The following is a 17194-nucleotide window of genomic DNA, read 5'->3' on the forward strand; positions in this document are numbered from 1 at the left end:
TTCACATTATATTTTGTCTAATCTTCTGTATAAAAATACCACCCTCCGAGCTGTAACTTGAATTTAAATTAGTATTTAATGGTTAATAACTAAGTCAATACTCTATAAGATTACTTATATGGAAAGTAGAGTGTAAAATCTCCAGAGAGGAAAATGAATTCTATTACTTTTGTTTCATTTTGGACCTATAGATTAGTCAAAAAAAAATTTTCCTATTTAATATATGAAATTGTATATCTTGACTTCTTAAACTCAACACTTTTTATACTCATAATTTCATTCAGTATTTACTGTAAACGAAAATCACCTCAACTGTTTTGGATGTATGACCATGTCATTACTAAGGCCAAGGGAGATTGCATAACTGCAATTTCTGAAACAGAAGTTGTACTAAGTGTTCCAATCATCAGCTTTATGACTTTAAACAAATGGTATATTTTCTGTGTTGCAGAAAAGATGGTGATAATTTCTGTTGCACATGTCATTGTGTTTGAGAAACTCAGTGATACATGGAAGTGGCTATGCAATTTTTGTTAAGTAGAAGAACATACTTTAGAAGGTCAATTCACATCACTGATCGTTTGGGTAGGATGAAATATTTAAAAAACAACCTAAACATAGAATTCTTATTTACATGCTTACTTCATCCCAGGAAAATAGAAGGAAGTAACATTGATAATCATTTAAAATAAAAACTGCTTCAGAGTAAAGATCTTACTTCTTGCTATTTACAAAAGTTTTCCTTTGAAACTGTACCATTTTCATTTCATGCTGAGCACTGTGCTAAGTTTGGGATAGTAAAATAAATAAACTGTATCCTGAAATTAGTTATGTAACAGAGGAAGAAACATTGATAGAAAGACTGATACCAGAGACTGTGCTAGCAGCTGTGACCATCTCTTGGAAGAGCTATGTTTCTTGTGCCTGCTCAGGCCTGTGGAGACCCACAGTCACAGCAGCTGGGATTTGCTTCCCACTGTCAGGCACCTTCCCAGAGCATTAACATGTCACATGAGGAAAGATTGTTTTGCTCATTGATTTGATCTTGTCTCTAATCCCTAGATAACTTAAGGTAAATTGCCATTGTATGATGACTTCCAAGACATATGATACATTGTCTGTTATAATAATTATATTTTAAAGTACATATTTGTGCCATCTAAAATGTTGATTGATTTGAGGCTTAGTTTCTATCAAGGGAAATACAAGCAAAAATTGTAGAGCCTTTCCTAGGTCATTCTTTTCATGAGGACAGTTTCCCCTTGTGTTTTATTGTCCCCGCTATGTATTAAAGACCTATATCCTAATAGTCAGCAATCTTAAACTAATGAGTGAAAAAGGAATTCAAACATTGAATGGTTAACTGCCTATAGTAATTGGAATGTTCTAGATGGAAATGCCACATATACTGAATTACTGCTTCATTATCAATGCAGTGCGGATATCAGTTATTAATTTTGTACTTATTGTTTTCTTAGGATTCAATGTGGGCAGGAGTGCTGGAGGGAGATCGACAGTCAGAGAGATTAACCGGGATGCCTGTCATTTTCCTGGTTTTCCAGTTCTTCAGTCATTTCTTCCTAAACACACTAATGTCCCTGCCCTCTATTTCCTCCTTATGGCATTGTTTCTGCAGCAGCCAGTTAGTGAGCTGCCTGAGAACCTGCAGGTCAGTGTGCCTGTCATCAGCAGCCGATGTAAGCAGGGTTGCCAGGTAGGAATTATCTAGTAAGGTGTGTAATTATATGTGCAAAATTTCACTACAGGGTCATGAAATGGGTCAATCGTGATAAATGAACCAACTGCTTCCAATTCCTCCTCACATTTACTTTTTGATCAGGGGTAGTGAAAATACCATAGAAAAAATTTCTGAAAAGGAGTTCTTTGTCCCTATGTAGCCCATTGTTCTGTACAGTTACTTATATATGAATATAAACTTTGGGTTATATTTTAATGGAAGAATTCTCCTCACTTAGGTGACTTTTTTGTTGAAATATAATTTTGTACACATTTAAAAAGGGAGGAAATGGGATCATTGTATATTGTACTATTGAAGGAAAAGATCAGTAATGTTCTTTCTACCCTTCTAGGATGTTCACTGAAACCCATCCCTTTCCTTGCATAATAAAAGCAGATTAACAGGAGAAAAACAAATTTAATTATACATATAGTTATGGAATTCCTGTAAAGACATGAAACTCAGAGTAACCAGTTTTTATGCTTTTTGGGTGAAGAAACAGTACATTTGTGAACTGATTAGAGTAGGGGTTTGGGTGACAAAAAGTAGTAACATGGTTTGTTTACACAGTTGTCATGGTTCCAAATTCCCTTACCAGGGAATAAATTTATTTCCTGCTTTCGGGAGGACAAAGAAGAGTCAGAATGTCCTTATATGGCTGTTTCTGATGTACCTTTAATTCATGATAATCAGTAAGCCAAAGTGAAGTTAATATATGCTGAATCCCAACCATGAATTAATTGCATGGTGGGACAAAATTCTTGGTACTGTTCCAAATTAGAAAATTTGAAAAATTCCTTAATAGATAATATCTTTATTAGAAATCAGCAAGATTTGATTAGTTTTGTAACTAGTAAATACTGTGGGTATTTATATCTATGTATGTCTTTGCACTTTTAAATTCAAGTATACTTCTGCTGTTGATAACAGATTCTAATCAAATAAACTCTAGTAATTAGCTAAGGCTTGTAAATGAAAACACAGAGTCTATAGCCTTACATTGAATCGGGATGAAAAAAAATCAAGCTTAGCAGACTTTGGTTGGTTATATAATTTTCCAAAATACTCATGACACCAGATTCATAAAGTATTATATAAAACTGCTATGAATAAATCTCCAACTGACTTTTATTTTGTCAAATCTTATCTGCATGTAATCTAAAATGAATTAGAATATTGCTGAGAGGGAAAATAAAAGATCCTCCCTAAAATAGTTCATTTTGTCATTTTCTTTACTGGCAACTTAATAGGATTCTATTTTTATTTTCACTAGAGAAAAAAAGCAGGAAACAAAATTTTTAACATAGGTGCCTAAGGAAGGATGATGCACAGTACTTAGCTTTTCCTTGTAATGTGAAAATGCAATTTTAAATACAGGACATGGGAATACTGGTTCTCATTGCTTTCACCATTGCTCATTGGAAAAAAACTTACTTCCAAGACATTTTAGAATATTAGAAAGTTACAAGGGTCTCCGCTAAAAGAAGTAACAGTGTCTAACCTTTATTCACTTTCACCTTTACAGTTTGACTTAGATTCCATTTGGACATTTATCTTCGGTGTTCCAGCTTCCAGTGGAACGGTGGTCTCTTCTATCCATAATGTGTGTACAGAAGCTGCTTTTTTATTGCTGGGAATGCTCCGCAGCATGCTGAATTCAGTAAGTTACTGAGGTGCTGGTGGAGCCTCTTGTCTGTACATTTGTTTAAAAAAATAAGTACTGGTATCTTTTGATAATGTAACTATTTATTTGCTTTGTGGTCTCTGGAATCTCACACTCTCTATTTTGCTGTCTTTAATGTGATGTGGTACAGTTGTTAAGACCATGGTGTCTGTTGCCTTCTTGAGTTCAGGTTCCATCTCTGGTGCTGAGACAGACTAGCCTCTGTGAGTCTCATCTTCCCCATGTAAAATAATTATATTTTTAGGGGGGTTATGAGTATTTAATGGGTTAGTATAAAGACAAGAGGGCCTGGTATATAGGCTATAGTATACAGCATATGGTATTCATAAATGTTAACAAATCTGACTAGTATTATGAGTTATGTATTGCAATGCCTACATGTATAAATGACTATATAGAGAACATATATGACATTACAATAACATATTCTTTGAACTTTCAAAAATTTCACTTAGAGGTCAGAAATCAAAGCAGGTATTGTTTTTGTGTTTTCTATTTAAATTATTTCTAATTAGAAAATAGAGTAACAACAACATGAATATCTTACAGGAATACTGTAACAACTTATTTCATTTACAAAATATAGGTGCACATTGTAAGAATTATTAACTACACACTTGTGTTACAGGTATCTGACAAGTCTAATTTCAGTCAAAATTACTCTTATGCCACCTAAGGAAAAGAGCATTACCTTTAAATGTAATACTTCAGAATTGTTCTTTTGGTTCCCATTGAAATCAAATCAAAAGAAATTAAGTGAAAAAATATTATTTTATAAAAAAGTATCAAAAGATAAGCATTGTTCAAATATATTTTTGGTTGTTTTTTTTTTTTTTTGGTAGTCATCATTGTTATTGCTGTTAAGAAAAAACACACTCCCCTCTGCTCTCAGTATGGCAGTACAGCACTACTCCACTTCTGAAACTTCCAGTCACCACAGTGTGGGGTTGCCTCTTGAGCTGACTGCTCCACAGCTCAGGTCATTCTGACACTGTCTCCCTGGAGATAATCCCATGCTTACAAGTGGAGGCCTCAGTCTCACAAGATGACACATTCACTGAAACACCAGTCACAACTGCAAGTTGTTTTCTTTGCTTTTGACCCACTCTATCAAGTGGATGTTCTGAAAACTCAAGAAAACATTTTAGTTACTAATTACTAACTTATTGTAAAAGATAGAACTCCAGAAGAGCCAGGAGGAAGAGAAGCATAGGATAAGGCCTGCAGAAGGGTGTGACGCATCTCTGCCTCTCTCTTACTTCCCTGTGTTCCCCAACCCAGAAGTCCTTCATGCCCTTGCTTTTCGCTCTTCATGACGGCTACATCACATTATCAACTTATTGCCCACTGGTGATTAAATTCATCTCTCATCCCTCTCCTCTCTGGCTAAGTTCCAATTCCCAAGTCCCACGGCTGGCTCCCCTAGCAAGCCTCCATCCAAGGCTTTCCGAAAGTCACCTCATTGTCACATTCCCCATGGTGATTGTGGCTCTTATGTAGGAAAATACAAAAAGGCGAATGCCAGAAATAGGTGAAAAACTAAATATATATGTATTAGTATTATAAATCACAGTGTCTCCATTGCATAATGAATAAGAGCATTATTCTCATCATTTTATATATGACAGCGTGAGACTCAGAAAGGTGAAGTAACTTTCCTGTTGTTTAACTCCCACCCAAATATGATGGATGGGGCAGATTCGATGGTAACACAGCTACTGTTGGCACCAACTGTACTCGTGTTGGTAACGATGAGTAATCAGAACCACTGGCCCCGGTAACTGCGCTATGAGTACTCCATAAGCAAACATCCCCCTAGTTTCTCGGGCAATTGTTCTTTTTAATCTACTTCAAGGTTTGTTTGCCTATGTGTGTTTGTGTGTGATTTTTAAAGCATGTCCAGGCCATCACATACACAGTTCCAGTAGAGTAATGAGCAATAGTTGTTGTTTGTTTTTTTTTTAAGTTATTTTCAGCATAGTCAGTTTCTCTACCATGTTTTTTCTTTTCTTGTGCCCATGCAGCCTTGGCAGTCAGAGGAGGAGGGATCTTGGCTCAGAGAATATCCTGTGACCCTGATGCAGTTCTTCCGATACTTGTATCACAATGTTCCAGACCTGGCCTGCATGTGGATGAGCCCTGATTTCCTTTGTGCTTTAGCAGCAACTGTCTTCCCCTTCAACATTCGCCCTTACTCAGAAATGGTAGGTAGTGGGGAGGAAAACGTCAGTTCTGTATCAGTCTGCTCCAATGAATAGCACTTTTTTTTTTTGGACTAATTTTCTAAGCTTCTGACCAACTTTACAGTTTCATAGCTTTCTGTTCCACCACATCATTATCTGGCATTCAAATCCCCTTACTCCTCTTGCTTTCCCCACAAATAGCAGTGAATGCAATTTCCTTCTTTCCATTTACCATTTTCTTGTAAGTCCCTTGATACGGTAAGTTCCCTCTCCAGGTAGTTGTTGATCTTTTTTTAAGGGTCCTTCCTGGTGGCCTAGGGGTTTACCTTTAGTGCTACCTGGTGGCCTAGGGGCTTACTTTTAGTGCTGCCTACCTCAGTGGCCTGAGTTCTATCCCTGCCAGAGAGGTGACCCACAGGGCACAGCAGACCTCTCCTGTCTTGCCTGCTGCTCCCCTCAGCAGTGTATTTCAGTCATTCTGTTTTGTTATAACTGGTGAATCCTCCCCAACCTCTGGCCTATACCCCAGTTCTTCTGTGCAAAAATAAAATAAAATGTTAAAATAAACAAAAAAACTAGGTAATGATAGCTATGTAACTGTAGAATGTTCTTCCTAAAACTGTAGAAATTTATTTCTACTTTCATCTCAGGAATTAGATATTTCTGGATTTAGTCTTTACAAATTATTTACAGGGTTGCTTGTCTATCAAAAAAAGAAATACATACTTATCCTCTCTGTTCAACTCTTATTAAACTTGTATTTTTTATATTTTATACTAATTCAATAGAGAGTTATTAGGTTGTACTCATGTGTGGCATAGATATTTCCTTTTTTACTGCAAAGGAAACCAGAAAAAAATGGTTCTTTGTACTTCAGAATTTATGATATTTCTTCTTATTGCTACCCCTCACCGTGAGACCTAGAATAAACTAACTTTTTCATACTCCCCTTCCTTCATGAGTAAAGATGAATTATTCATTCTAAAATCGTATAGATTTTTAGGAGGAAGACAAGTGCAGTCCATGACTTGGCACCCTGGCTTGCCAACAATTCATACATCCTTATTTTTGGTAAAAATTGACCTTCACTGCATTGATAACTCAATGTCTTTTCATTGTCAGCACCTTATACTCTATCTTTTAATCCATTTTCTGTATTGGCTTAATTTGGCACTTGTTTGTTGGATTTATGCTTATTTATTTGTGTGTGTGGGTGTTTTGTTTTTTTGTTTTTTTGTTTTTTTTTGGTCCTGCAAAAAAAGGATCAGCCTTTAGGTGCTACTACTAGGTTGGCAGATCTTTACCCGGAATCTTGACATTTGACTTCTCATTAGGCATCATTTCAAATATACATAGAAAAACATTCTTATTTTATTTGTTTATTTATTTTTAAAGCACTTATTCTCAAAATAAAACAGACTTACTATCAGTGGCCAGTCAGTCAGTACTTTACTATTATAACTATGACCTTTGTTGCCCAGTTACTACCTTAAAAGTGAAGGTCAAGAAAAGTGAAGTAAAGTAATGTGGCAAGTGGTTTAACAAGAAGTAAATGCTTTGAGAAAACATTGTTGCAGCTACCTATTGGACTTTTGGAAACAAAGAAGCAAAAACTACCAAACAAATGAAATGTGACTAGCCTGTCTTCCCATTGACTTTTCTAGGTGACTGATCTTGATGATGAAGTTGGATCCCCAGCAGAAGAATTTAAAGCCTTTGCAGCAGACACGGGGATGAACAGAAGCCAGTCAGAGTACTGCAATGTGGGCACAAAGACTTACCTGACCAATCACCCAGCTAAGAAGTTTGTTTTTGATTTCATGCGGGTCCTAATAATAGACAACCTCTGTCTTACTCCTGCCAGCAAACAGACTCCACTGATTGACCTTTTGTTGGAGGTAAAGACAAGAAATACATTTCTCTCTCCTTTTCCATTGTTTTTATAATTATCACATTAACAATCACACAGATTACATGCCAGATACTGTCTTGATGTCTGATTCTTTTGTTATATCAGTGGTCAGAATATTTTTAACTCAGATGTGCAGTAGACCCTACCAGTCTGTTTCTCTTCTTTTTCACTCACACAAGCGTGTCCTAATTCAATCCTTCACCATCCTTCTTAGACCAAAAATTGACACATTGTTTCTGTAGGGACAAAATAGTAAAAGTTGTAATCTTTTCAGTCCTGACCACTCAACTATGCCATTTCAGCTAGAAAGCAGCCATAAACAAGATATCCATGGATGAGGGAGGATAGCTGTATTTCAATAAAAGTTTATCTACCAAAAATATATATATATATATATATATATATATATATATATATATATATATATATGAAGTTGGATCCCTAGCAGAAGAATTTAAAGAGACCTAAACCATGGCTGCATTTGGTCCATAAGACTTCATGTACCAAGTCCTTCCTTACACACTTAGAGTGATGCACTGATAGTAATTTTTGCTGCTAGTCCTTTTTGATTAAGGTAATGTGTTGCACAGTTCAGAGTTCAGTATTCTCTTATTGAACCTACTCCTAAGTAGCTTGTTATTTTTTTTTTTAAAGATTTATTTATTCATATAGAACTGGGGTACAGGCCAGAGATGTGGAGGGTGAAAGGATTCACCAGGGACAGAGTGGGGTGCAGAACAGGCAGATGGACGAAGTACACTGCTGAGGGGAGCAGTGGGCGGGTCAGGAGAGGTCTACCACGCCATGTGGGTAACCTCCAGGGCAGGCGGGAATCGAACTCATGCAGAAGTGGCTTAAGCTTCTCAGTGCAGTGCTCTAACCCACTGTGCCACCAGGGAGGGCCCAGTAGCTTGTTATTTTAACTCAGGTTGCTATAACAAGCTGCCATAGACTGGGCAGCTTAAATGATAGACTTATTTCTTGTGATTTTGGGAGGTTATGAAGTCTGACATCAGGGTGCCAGATTCCTGGGTAAGGGCCTCTTCCTGGTTTGCAGGTGACTGCCTTCTTGCGGTATCCTTCCATGGCAGAGAGAACACTGGTGTTTCGTCTTCTGTAAGCACACTGAGCCACCAGGGTCGTGCCACCCTCATGACCTCATCTAAGCCTAATTACCTCCTAAGGGCTCCACCTCTTACTACCATCATATTGATAGTTAAGGCTTCAACATGAATTCTGAGAGGACACAACATTTAGACTTTATAGTTGCCTATTCTTCTGCTAAGTGACAGGAATCAGCTGATGCAACGGAAAATGAGTATTAAGTGGCCACGCTTTGGGCTCTAGAAATTTGCCACCCTGAAAACCAAATGTTCACTTAGAAAAATCTTGGAAAGATAAGGTCACAGAAAAGGAATTTAATATAAATTAATTGCCTATACATTCATATTATTTTGGCTAATCTTTTAAATAGAGTCAAGCAGTGCATTCCGGGACTCTGAAAATAATACGTTTTATTATTTTATAGAATCAATCTGTGCAGATGTCTGACTTCTTGTTTTCACTGAAGAATTTCTTACATACTGTCAGCAACTTGGCCACCGAAATGCACCTCTTGTACTCCCTCTAGTGGCTAATTTGGTTAGCTTTTTTTTTTTTTTAAGTTTATTTTTACATCATTTTGTGCCTTTTTCTATCTCAGTTGTAATCCCCATGGGCCTCCCATCATCATCATTTGGTTAGCTTTTAACTTTAAAGCCATATCAGATGTTTTATTACTTATGTGAAGTATCTCACTTTGGTCATTTAAAAGAAATTGGCAGTTTAATTTAGATCAGCAGAGAAGTAATTCTTTTCATCAAGAATCCCCACATGGTAGAATTTAAAAGTTGTCTTGTAGAGGCTGTCTTCCTTGGGAACTTTTAAAATAAGAAGAAAGATGGCCAGTATCTTAGTGCATTGGGTAAGAATTTGAAGCACAAGAAACAAAATGAATTGGTAATATCAGAATTAATGGCAGTTTATTAACAAAAGTGGAATTGAGCCAAATAAATAAAATAATGGAGGATATGGGTAAGTGTATCCAGTAATAGCATTTTCAGTCTTATGGAAGCCATTACTGACCGTAGATAAATTACATTATTATCCTTTTTTTGTGTTTTGATATTTGTTTTTAGTAGAAACCGTTTGATAAAACATGTATTAGCATGGAGGAAATGTTTTCATCATTGTATACACTAGTTAGCCTTACAGGGAAATTGTGTGTGACTAGTATGTAATAGGATTATCTCTCAGAGAGAAGAAAGAAATGTCAAGATTGAAACCTTAAAATTAAACCTTAAAAATTAAAAAATATATAAATTTCATGTAGTGAGGGATCAATTTTTATGTCCTTTTTTCAAACAAAACTAGGACAGTGCCTTGGTATGATTTTTGAATCATTTAACTATAACTGCATCCTTTATTTTTCCCACATACGAAGATATGATATCACCTAATGATAGACACAGATTTGCACTTAAAAATTAATTATTTGAGAAACTTTAGGCCTAATACACATCCAAAAAATATATTAGTGGGAATTCTGTTGTACTCCATGTTTTCCTGTGGTATAAAATAATAAATTAGAAGCATGTGATTTTGAATGATATTATTAAGTCTTTATTGTTGAAGAAACTCAAGAAGAAAATTACTCTAGATGTTAATTTAAGTACATGGGGGAAGGTGCTTGAACCAACTGATTTTCAGTCAGATGAACTCAAATCAGACCATTTTCAGTCTATGATTGTAGGAATTTCATCATAAGAATATCCACTTCCTTATTTGATTATATCCACAGAAGAATGTGAAGTTAACTTTATTGGGTATCAATAAAAGTAAAAGATTCCCATTCATATTGATTCATATGGATTGGCTGGATTGGCTTATATATACATCACTATACATCACTAAATCTATTCATATAAGGTGACAGTGTGTTTTTAACAGAAAGAACATGGGTTTAAAATTGAGAAATCCTTCTGTGAATTCTGACCCTGTTGTTTATGATTTAAGCATCATATTGTGGAGAGTTAAATATATATACATATATATGTATAAATCACCCACAAAAACTTTTTTGAGGAATGAAATGGTGCTGGTTTTATCTGTGGGATCTTGGCCTACCTCAGTTCTCTTTACTCTTTACAGCTTTTACCCCTCATTATAATGAGTATAAAAATGAAATCTGTCTCTGAGGATTATCTGGAGAATTAAATAAGAATGTACATGTAAGATTTAGAGCACAGTGCCTGTTTCAGAAGACATAACCAAAAATTATATATCTGAGTGGGCCTATGCAATGTGGCAAGTGACTTTTCCCATTCATCAGTGTTCTCTGCTGTCACCACCAGGCTCTTTACTGGGCCCAATGAAGACTCTATGACAGTGGAAAGAAATTGCATGAGAACAAATCACATCACATTTATATATACCAAAAAGGAAAGATAATGAAACTAAGGCGACTCAGTGTGTGTTTCTTCTTTGATACCATGAGCAATTGGTCTGTAGTCTGAGTTCCTTCTGTTTTTCTAACCATCTTCTTAAAGGCCTCCCCATTCACATCAGACTGAAACCCACCCTCACTGAGTGCAGGGAAATAAACAGACCAAAAGATTGTGGCAAAATGAGCAAAGGTTCTAACTTAACAGAAATCAGTTGAAGAGTACTGTAGTCAAAATAGAAACCCAAAATCCTCTTTTTTAAAGGTTTGCACTCACTGTAGAAACAGCAAAATACCAAAGCGCTACTTCACAGAAGCACAATGCTCTCACCTTGGAGAATAGATACCTGAGGGTCTCTGACCTGTGACATGGCTATTTGATCTGGTGTCCACAGACCTTGCAAAGGAAGGTGGGACTCTGAGTTGATGTTGATTGGCTTCACTGTTTTCACCAGTAAGATAGATGTGGCAGCCAGAGCCAGGGTGCATCAGACAGAGTACAACTTTGTTCTGGCCTGAACTCATCCTAGCTGTGTGGTGGGTAAACCAAGTTTATCTAAAAGAATAGTGTCCAAGTTCTGCAGACTTGCTCTTGTATATTTGAACTTGGATGTGAAGATTTCAGCAGAACTAGGGGAGAGTATGTTTAGATGCCAAAATGAAGGTTTTTGAGGCTTCAAAAAGTTAAGTCACAAGTAAAATTCAAACCATAATTTCTTTGATGCCAGTGCTCACAAGCTCACTTACTGAAAACAGGCAAGTTTTCATAACACTGATGTTTTTGTGGATTCCTCTACAAAGTAAGAGTTGTAAACAAATGAGAAAATAAACAATTGGACGACATAAAACAAAAAAATACTTCTCATACTGAAGGAAACGCAATAAAGCAAAAAGACACCCTACTGAATAGGGAAACTATTTACACAACATACACATGACAAGAGACTGATACCCCAGATCTAGCAGGAACTCATACAGTTCAACAAAAAGAAAATAATGCGATTGAAAGAATGGACGGAAGAGCTAAATAGACACGTCTCCAAAGAGTAAATACAGATGGCCAACAGGCTCATGGAAAAAATGCTCATCATGACTAACTCATCATGGGATATGCAAATCATATCCACATGTGGTGAGATAACCATCTCACATGTGAGAATATCCCACATCAAAAAGATCAGAAACAAGTGTTGGTGAGGATGTGGCATAAAGAAACTCCCTGACACTGTTAATAGGAATGTAGACTGGGCTAGCTCCTGTAGAAAACTGTATGGAGGTTTCACAGAAGATTAAATGAGCATCTGCCATATGACCCAGCTCTCCTCCTCTTAGTTATCTATTCAAAGGATGGAAAAGTGCCCATTTGAAGGGGTATATTCACTACTATATTTATTACAGCACTATTTACAATAGCTAAGTTGTGGAAACAACCAACCTAAAGACCGATGAGTAGATTTAGAAGCTATGGTATAGATACAGAGTGGAATACTACTCAGTGATATAAAAAGATGAACTTTTGCCATTTGCAACAACATGGATGGCACTAGAGGGGATTAGACTAAGCAACTCAGAAGGAGAAAGACAAATACCAAATGGTTTTACTTATGTGTGGAATATGGAGAGTCAAAAACAAAGGGTCAGATAAAACCGAACTAATAAAAACAAAATTCTAGAAATATTACTGCAGAATTGAGGCTACCAGACAGGGAGTTTGGTAAAGTGTAGAGGGTGCTCTAGTAGACATGAAAAAATGTGGAAACATAAATCTGAAGGGGTGTGATTCTGTACCTCTCAATCATAGACAGTGTTATAAACACAATGCTACTTCAGGTTAAATGAATAGAAGATGATAGTATCTGTTTGATAGTATCTTACACATGTGAAGTGGTATCTCACTACCCTAATGTAAAGGATGATGAGCGTTTTCTTAATGTGCCTGTTGGCTATATGTATATTTTCTTTGGAGACGTGTCTGTTTAGCTCTTCTGTCCATTCTTTCAATTGGGTTGTTTGTTTTCTCTTTGTTGAGTTGTATGAGTTCTTTCTAGACCTGGGGTATCAGGCTCTTGTCAGGTGTACCCATTCAGTAGGGTGTCTTTTTGCTTTACTGAATTTCCTTCAGTATGAGAAGTTTTTAGTTTGATGTATTGCAATTTGTTTATTTTCTCATTTGTTTACAACTGTAGTTTTGGAGATGAATCCACAAAGACATTAAATGAGATAATGCACATAAAACTAAGCTTGTATCTGTTACATAAGAGTTTTCAATGGATTGTTTAAAGAAAAATACCTTAGACAACCTTGTATGCACTGATAAAATCCTACTCTGTTAAAAGTTAGACTATCAATCTCAACAAGAATATTTAATCTCAGCAATGACAAGTATAAATGCTGGGTCATGATCATTCATATAAGAATGTCAATAAGAGGAATCAGAGGAGTGCCTATTTGTGTCTGAGCTACTCATAAATCCTTATGAAGTAGAAATTAATTTTTTAATGGTGACTATAAATATTGTCATCTGATAGTTATTTTTCTGTATTCTGTTGCCTCACAACATCTGATAGGCCCTACTTTTTATTACTTATTCTATTAATTACCTTGAATTGATTATGATCCTGAATGAGTACTGTTGTCTTCAGGGGTGTTTAAGTCTTCCTGTCTGTGTAAAACCTCAGTCCTTAATTTTGATCACACAAGGTGTTAGATAAAAGTGTCTCTGGTTTAATTGCAAGGTGATTCTTATACACCTCTCAGCCTGCTGCCTATGACTTAAAAAATTCTCACTTTCTTTTGGTTGTCAGGTGTGAGGATGTCAGTATGTCACCATGAGCAAGCAGGCAGGCCTTTGTTTCCCTCCTACTTACCGTCCTATAAATTGATCAACTCCGCAGACTATTGAGACTAAAAAGACATAGCATTTCCCCCACTTTTCCCCAAGTTATCCAACTGTTTAGTTATCCAAACTAAATTCCTAAATACTTATATTCTTTAACTGCTAAGACCCATATTTTGTCATTTTAAAAGAAAATAAATGCCTTATCAGAAAAACAGGACTTGTTCATTTTCATACCCTTTGCCTTAGCTATTGGTTTTCAAACCATTGAAATAATATATTTAAACTGAATATAGAATTCAGATTTGAGCTCTCCTTTAAAATCTTTATCAATACCACTTAGAAAATCAGAATAGAAACATTAGTTATTTTTATAGTATTTTTTTTTTATTTTAAATGCATGAAGCATAACTGTTCTAAAGCACACTTTTGTCTCATGGTCATAAATGTGGCCTGGCTTTCTCTATTGCAAAAAGAAATAAATTATTTTATTTCACTTGCAAAGCATTGGTACAATGCCTTCATCTAAAACATACAAATCTTTGCTTGAAAGAAAAGCTGGGTAAACCTGGCATGTGAGAAGGATGCAGACAGGCTCCTTCCTGCCTGTTGTCCCTGTGGTCTGACCACTTTGTTGCCTCTCAGTGATGTACCTGAATTAATCACTCTAACTACCAACAGAAATACCATCAGAGGATTATAGCTTGTGCCCTAAGCTTTTTATCAAGATAATTATTAAAATGAGCTCTCTACTGTACAAAAACTGTTACCAAGAACAATCTTAGAGTGTTGTTCTTTGTCCTCAAAAAAATGCACAGAGAACATTCTTCTCAAAACAACTTTAGGAAAAAGCATCCTTTTTGACTATCTAGCGTGCTTCCTTTTATAGGGAATAAAACACTTTGTGAACCATATTGTCTTTTGTTTGTTTGTTTGTTTTCTTCTTGGTGTCTAGGAAACTCAGCTAAATTGCATGCTTGTTTAATTTTTTGATGTAAATATTCTCTCCCCCACTGACAAAACTTCTAAACTTCTACTGAAGTTTTGTCTTTGTTTCATTGGTTTTGTAATGTATGTCTCATTATAAACTGTTAGATCTCTTAAAAATGAGGTATAATAATAAATCATCAGGTATTAAGTGCTTAAGATATATAAAATACTGTTTCAAGAAGAATGGGTTCAAATGAGAATGATGTTTCATTCTTGTATCAGTTTTGAATTCTGTGGTCAAAAAAGCAAGTGAAAAACTGTCAGCATATTTACCATTTCACAAGTGATATTATTTACTTGTAAGGTTTTTATTGTGTAACTATACGATAATGTTCTCTAGGAGTCCTTCTCTTTGCTTGGTCAGTCCTGTTTCTAATTATAAATTTTATTGATTAGGCTTCCCCTGAAAGATCTACAAGAACTCAGCAAAAAGAATTTCAAACTTACATTTTGGACAGTGTGATGGACCATTTGCTTGCAGCTGATGTGTTACTAGGTAATACTGTTTTATTTTCACTTTGTACCTGTCATTCTGTCTCTCACTAAACTCCAGCATATATCCTTTTTAACTATCTCTTCCCACATCCCTGTGCATTTTCCTCTCTTATTGGTGATTTTCTGTACTGAGGAAAAAGCTCATCTGACTCTCTCCATTGAATCTGGGGTAAAGAATCAGCAAGTTCTTTTGCTTGTTCATCTCTGTACATTCGGGGTAGCAAAAAGAGGACAACGAAAGAGGAAAATGTGTTAAAATCATTTACATGAACAGGTTGCACTTTTATAAGTATTTAATACTTCTTCAAATTAACTTAGTCATCGTAACATGCTTTAAGATAAATTATAAATGTAGATCCATGAATTACTATCCAGATGATAGGCCTGTATAAGTCACCTCAGGTTGAAATGTGTTATCAGCACCCCAAGAAACTCCCCTCCTTCCTTGACCAAGTTACCACTCACTCAGTCCCTCTCCTAATTTCTAAAACAATGGGCTCACTTTGCCTGCTTTTGAACTTTCTGTAAATGGAATGAATACAGTATGCCTTTTAGTGTAGCTTCTTATATAATTAGTCATTTTTTACATGTAATAGGATTCCATTTATTTTTGTTAATACATAATAGTCCATCATATGTAAATCTATCCATTTTGCTATTGATGGGTATTTGGTAGCATGAAAAATTTTAGAATTGCTAGCATTTTCCACAATTGCCAAGTCATGGAACCAACCTAAAAGCCCAATGACAGATGTTGGATAAGGAAATTATGAAATATATGCTCAGTGGACTACTACTCAGCTATCAAAAAAGATGAAATAGTGCCTTTTGGGACAAAATTGATGAACTCTGAGGTGACTGTGCTAAATGAAATAAGTCAGAAAAGGAAAGACAGATACCAGATTATTTTACTTATCTACAAAGTATAAATAACAAAAACATAACTGACAAAGTAACTCAAAAACAATCTTAGTGAAAAAGTTGCTGGTTACTAGTGGGAATGGAGAGGGGAGGGAGACAGGGACAGGGAAAGCGAGGGACTAGACCGTTGGCTCGGGCAGTGTGATGGAGGGTAAGAGAGGCTTGCGCACATGTGGAGAATGTAAACATGGCCCCAAATTATATAGACTTGAACAGCTGAGAAATTTATTAATAATAAATAAAAAGTTAAAATTAGATAAAGCTGCTATAAATATTCTTGCATTGGCCACAAATATTTATATGTATCTGTTGAGTATCAATGAATAAAACTATTCGGTCATAGGCTTGTTAATCTTTAGTGTAATTCACAGGATGTAAATTGAAAGCATCAATAGATATTTCATCTGTGAGTTTATATTATAAATTATTAAAATGGGACCTCCCTGGCGGTGCATTGGGTTAAAGAGCAGCACCCTGAAGCTAGCCTTAACCACTGCAGCATGAGTTCAGTGTCTGGCCAGGGGTTGACCCACATTGGTGGCAGACCTCTCCTGTCTCTCCCACTGTTCCCCTCAGCAGTGTACTGCGTTGATCTGCCTGTTCTGTAATCCACTCTGTCTCTGGTGAATCCTATCACTGCCCCTACACCTCTGGCTTGCACCCTGTTCTGTATGCATAAATAAATATTTTAAAATAAATAAATAAATTATAAATATATGAAACAATACCTACAGTGGAATTAACATTTGTATGTAAAGCAAAGATAGAATTTAAACAAAAAAGATTCATTTAGTGTATTTGCTACTTGAGTTCCTGGTGATAATCATTAAATTATCGTTTATTAAGTAATCATTTTATTGCAGAGTAAGTTTGTCAAGAAATCTGCCTGCTTTAATGTGTCAAAGCATGGTGTTAAATCCATTTGAGATCGATCTTAGCATATATATATATATA

The 17194-nt window shown here is 35.8% G+C and overlaps 1 protein-coding gene across 1 annotated transcript in view; it reads left to right on the forward strand.

Annotated features, from left to right (window-relative positions):
- WDFY3 (WD repeat and FYVE domain containing 3) overlaps positions 1-17194 on the forward strand; it is a 173107-nt gene that overhangs the window by 90017 nt on the left and 65896 nt on the right. The window contains exons 30-34 of the mRNA XM_004681148.2: positions 1479-1714; positions 3264-3398; positions 5447-5626; positions 7270-7503; positions 15221-15320. Coding sequence (XP_004681205.1) covers positions 1479-1714; positions 3264-3398; positions 5447-5626; positions 7270-7503; positions 15221-15320 — 885 coding nt within the window. The remainder of the gene's footprint in view (positions 1-1478; positions 1715-3263; positions 3399-5446; positions 5627-7269; positions 7504-15220; positions 15321-17194) is intronic.

Source organism: Condylura cristata, unplaced genomic scaffold (genome assembly GCF_000260355.1).
Source record: "Condylura cristata isolate star-nosed mole 26May11 unplaced genomic scaffold, ConCri1.0 scaffold00012, whole genome shotgun sequence".
NCBI classification, from domain to species: domain Eukaryota; kingdom Metazoa; phylum Chordata; class Mammalia; order Eulipotyphla; family Talpidae; genus Condylura; species Condylura cristata.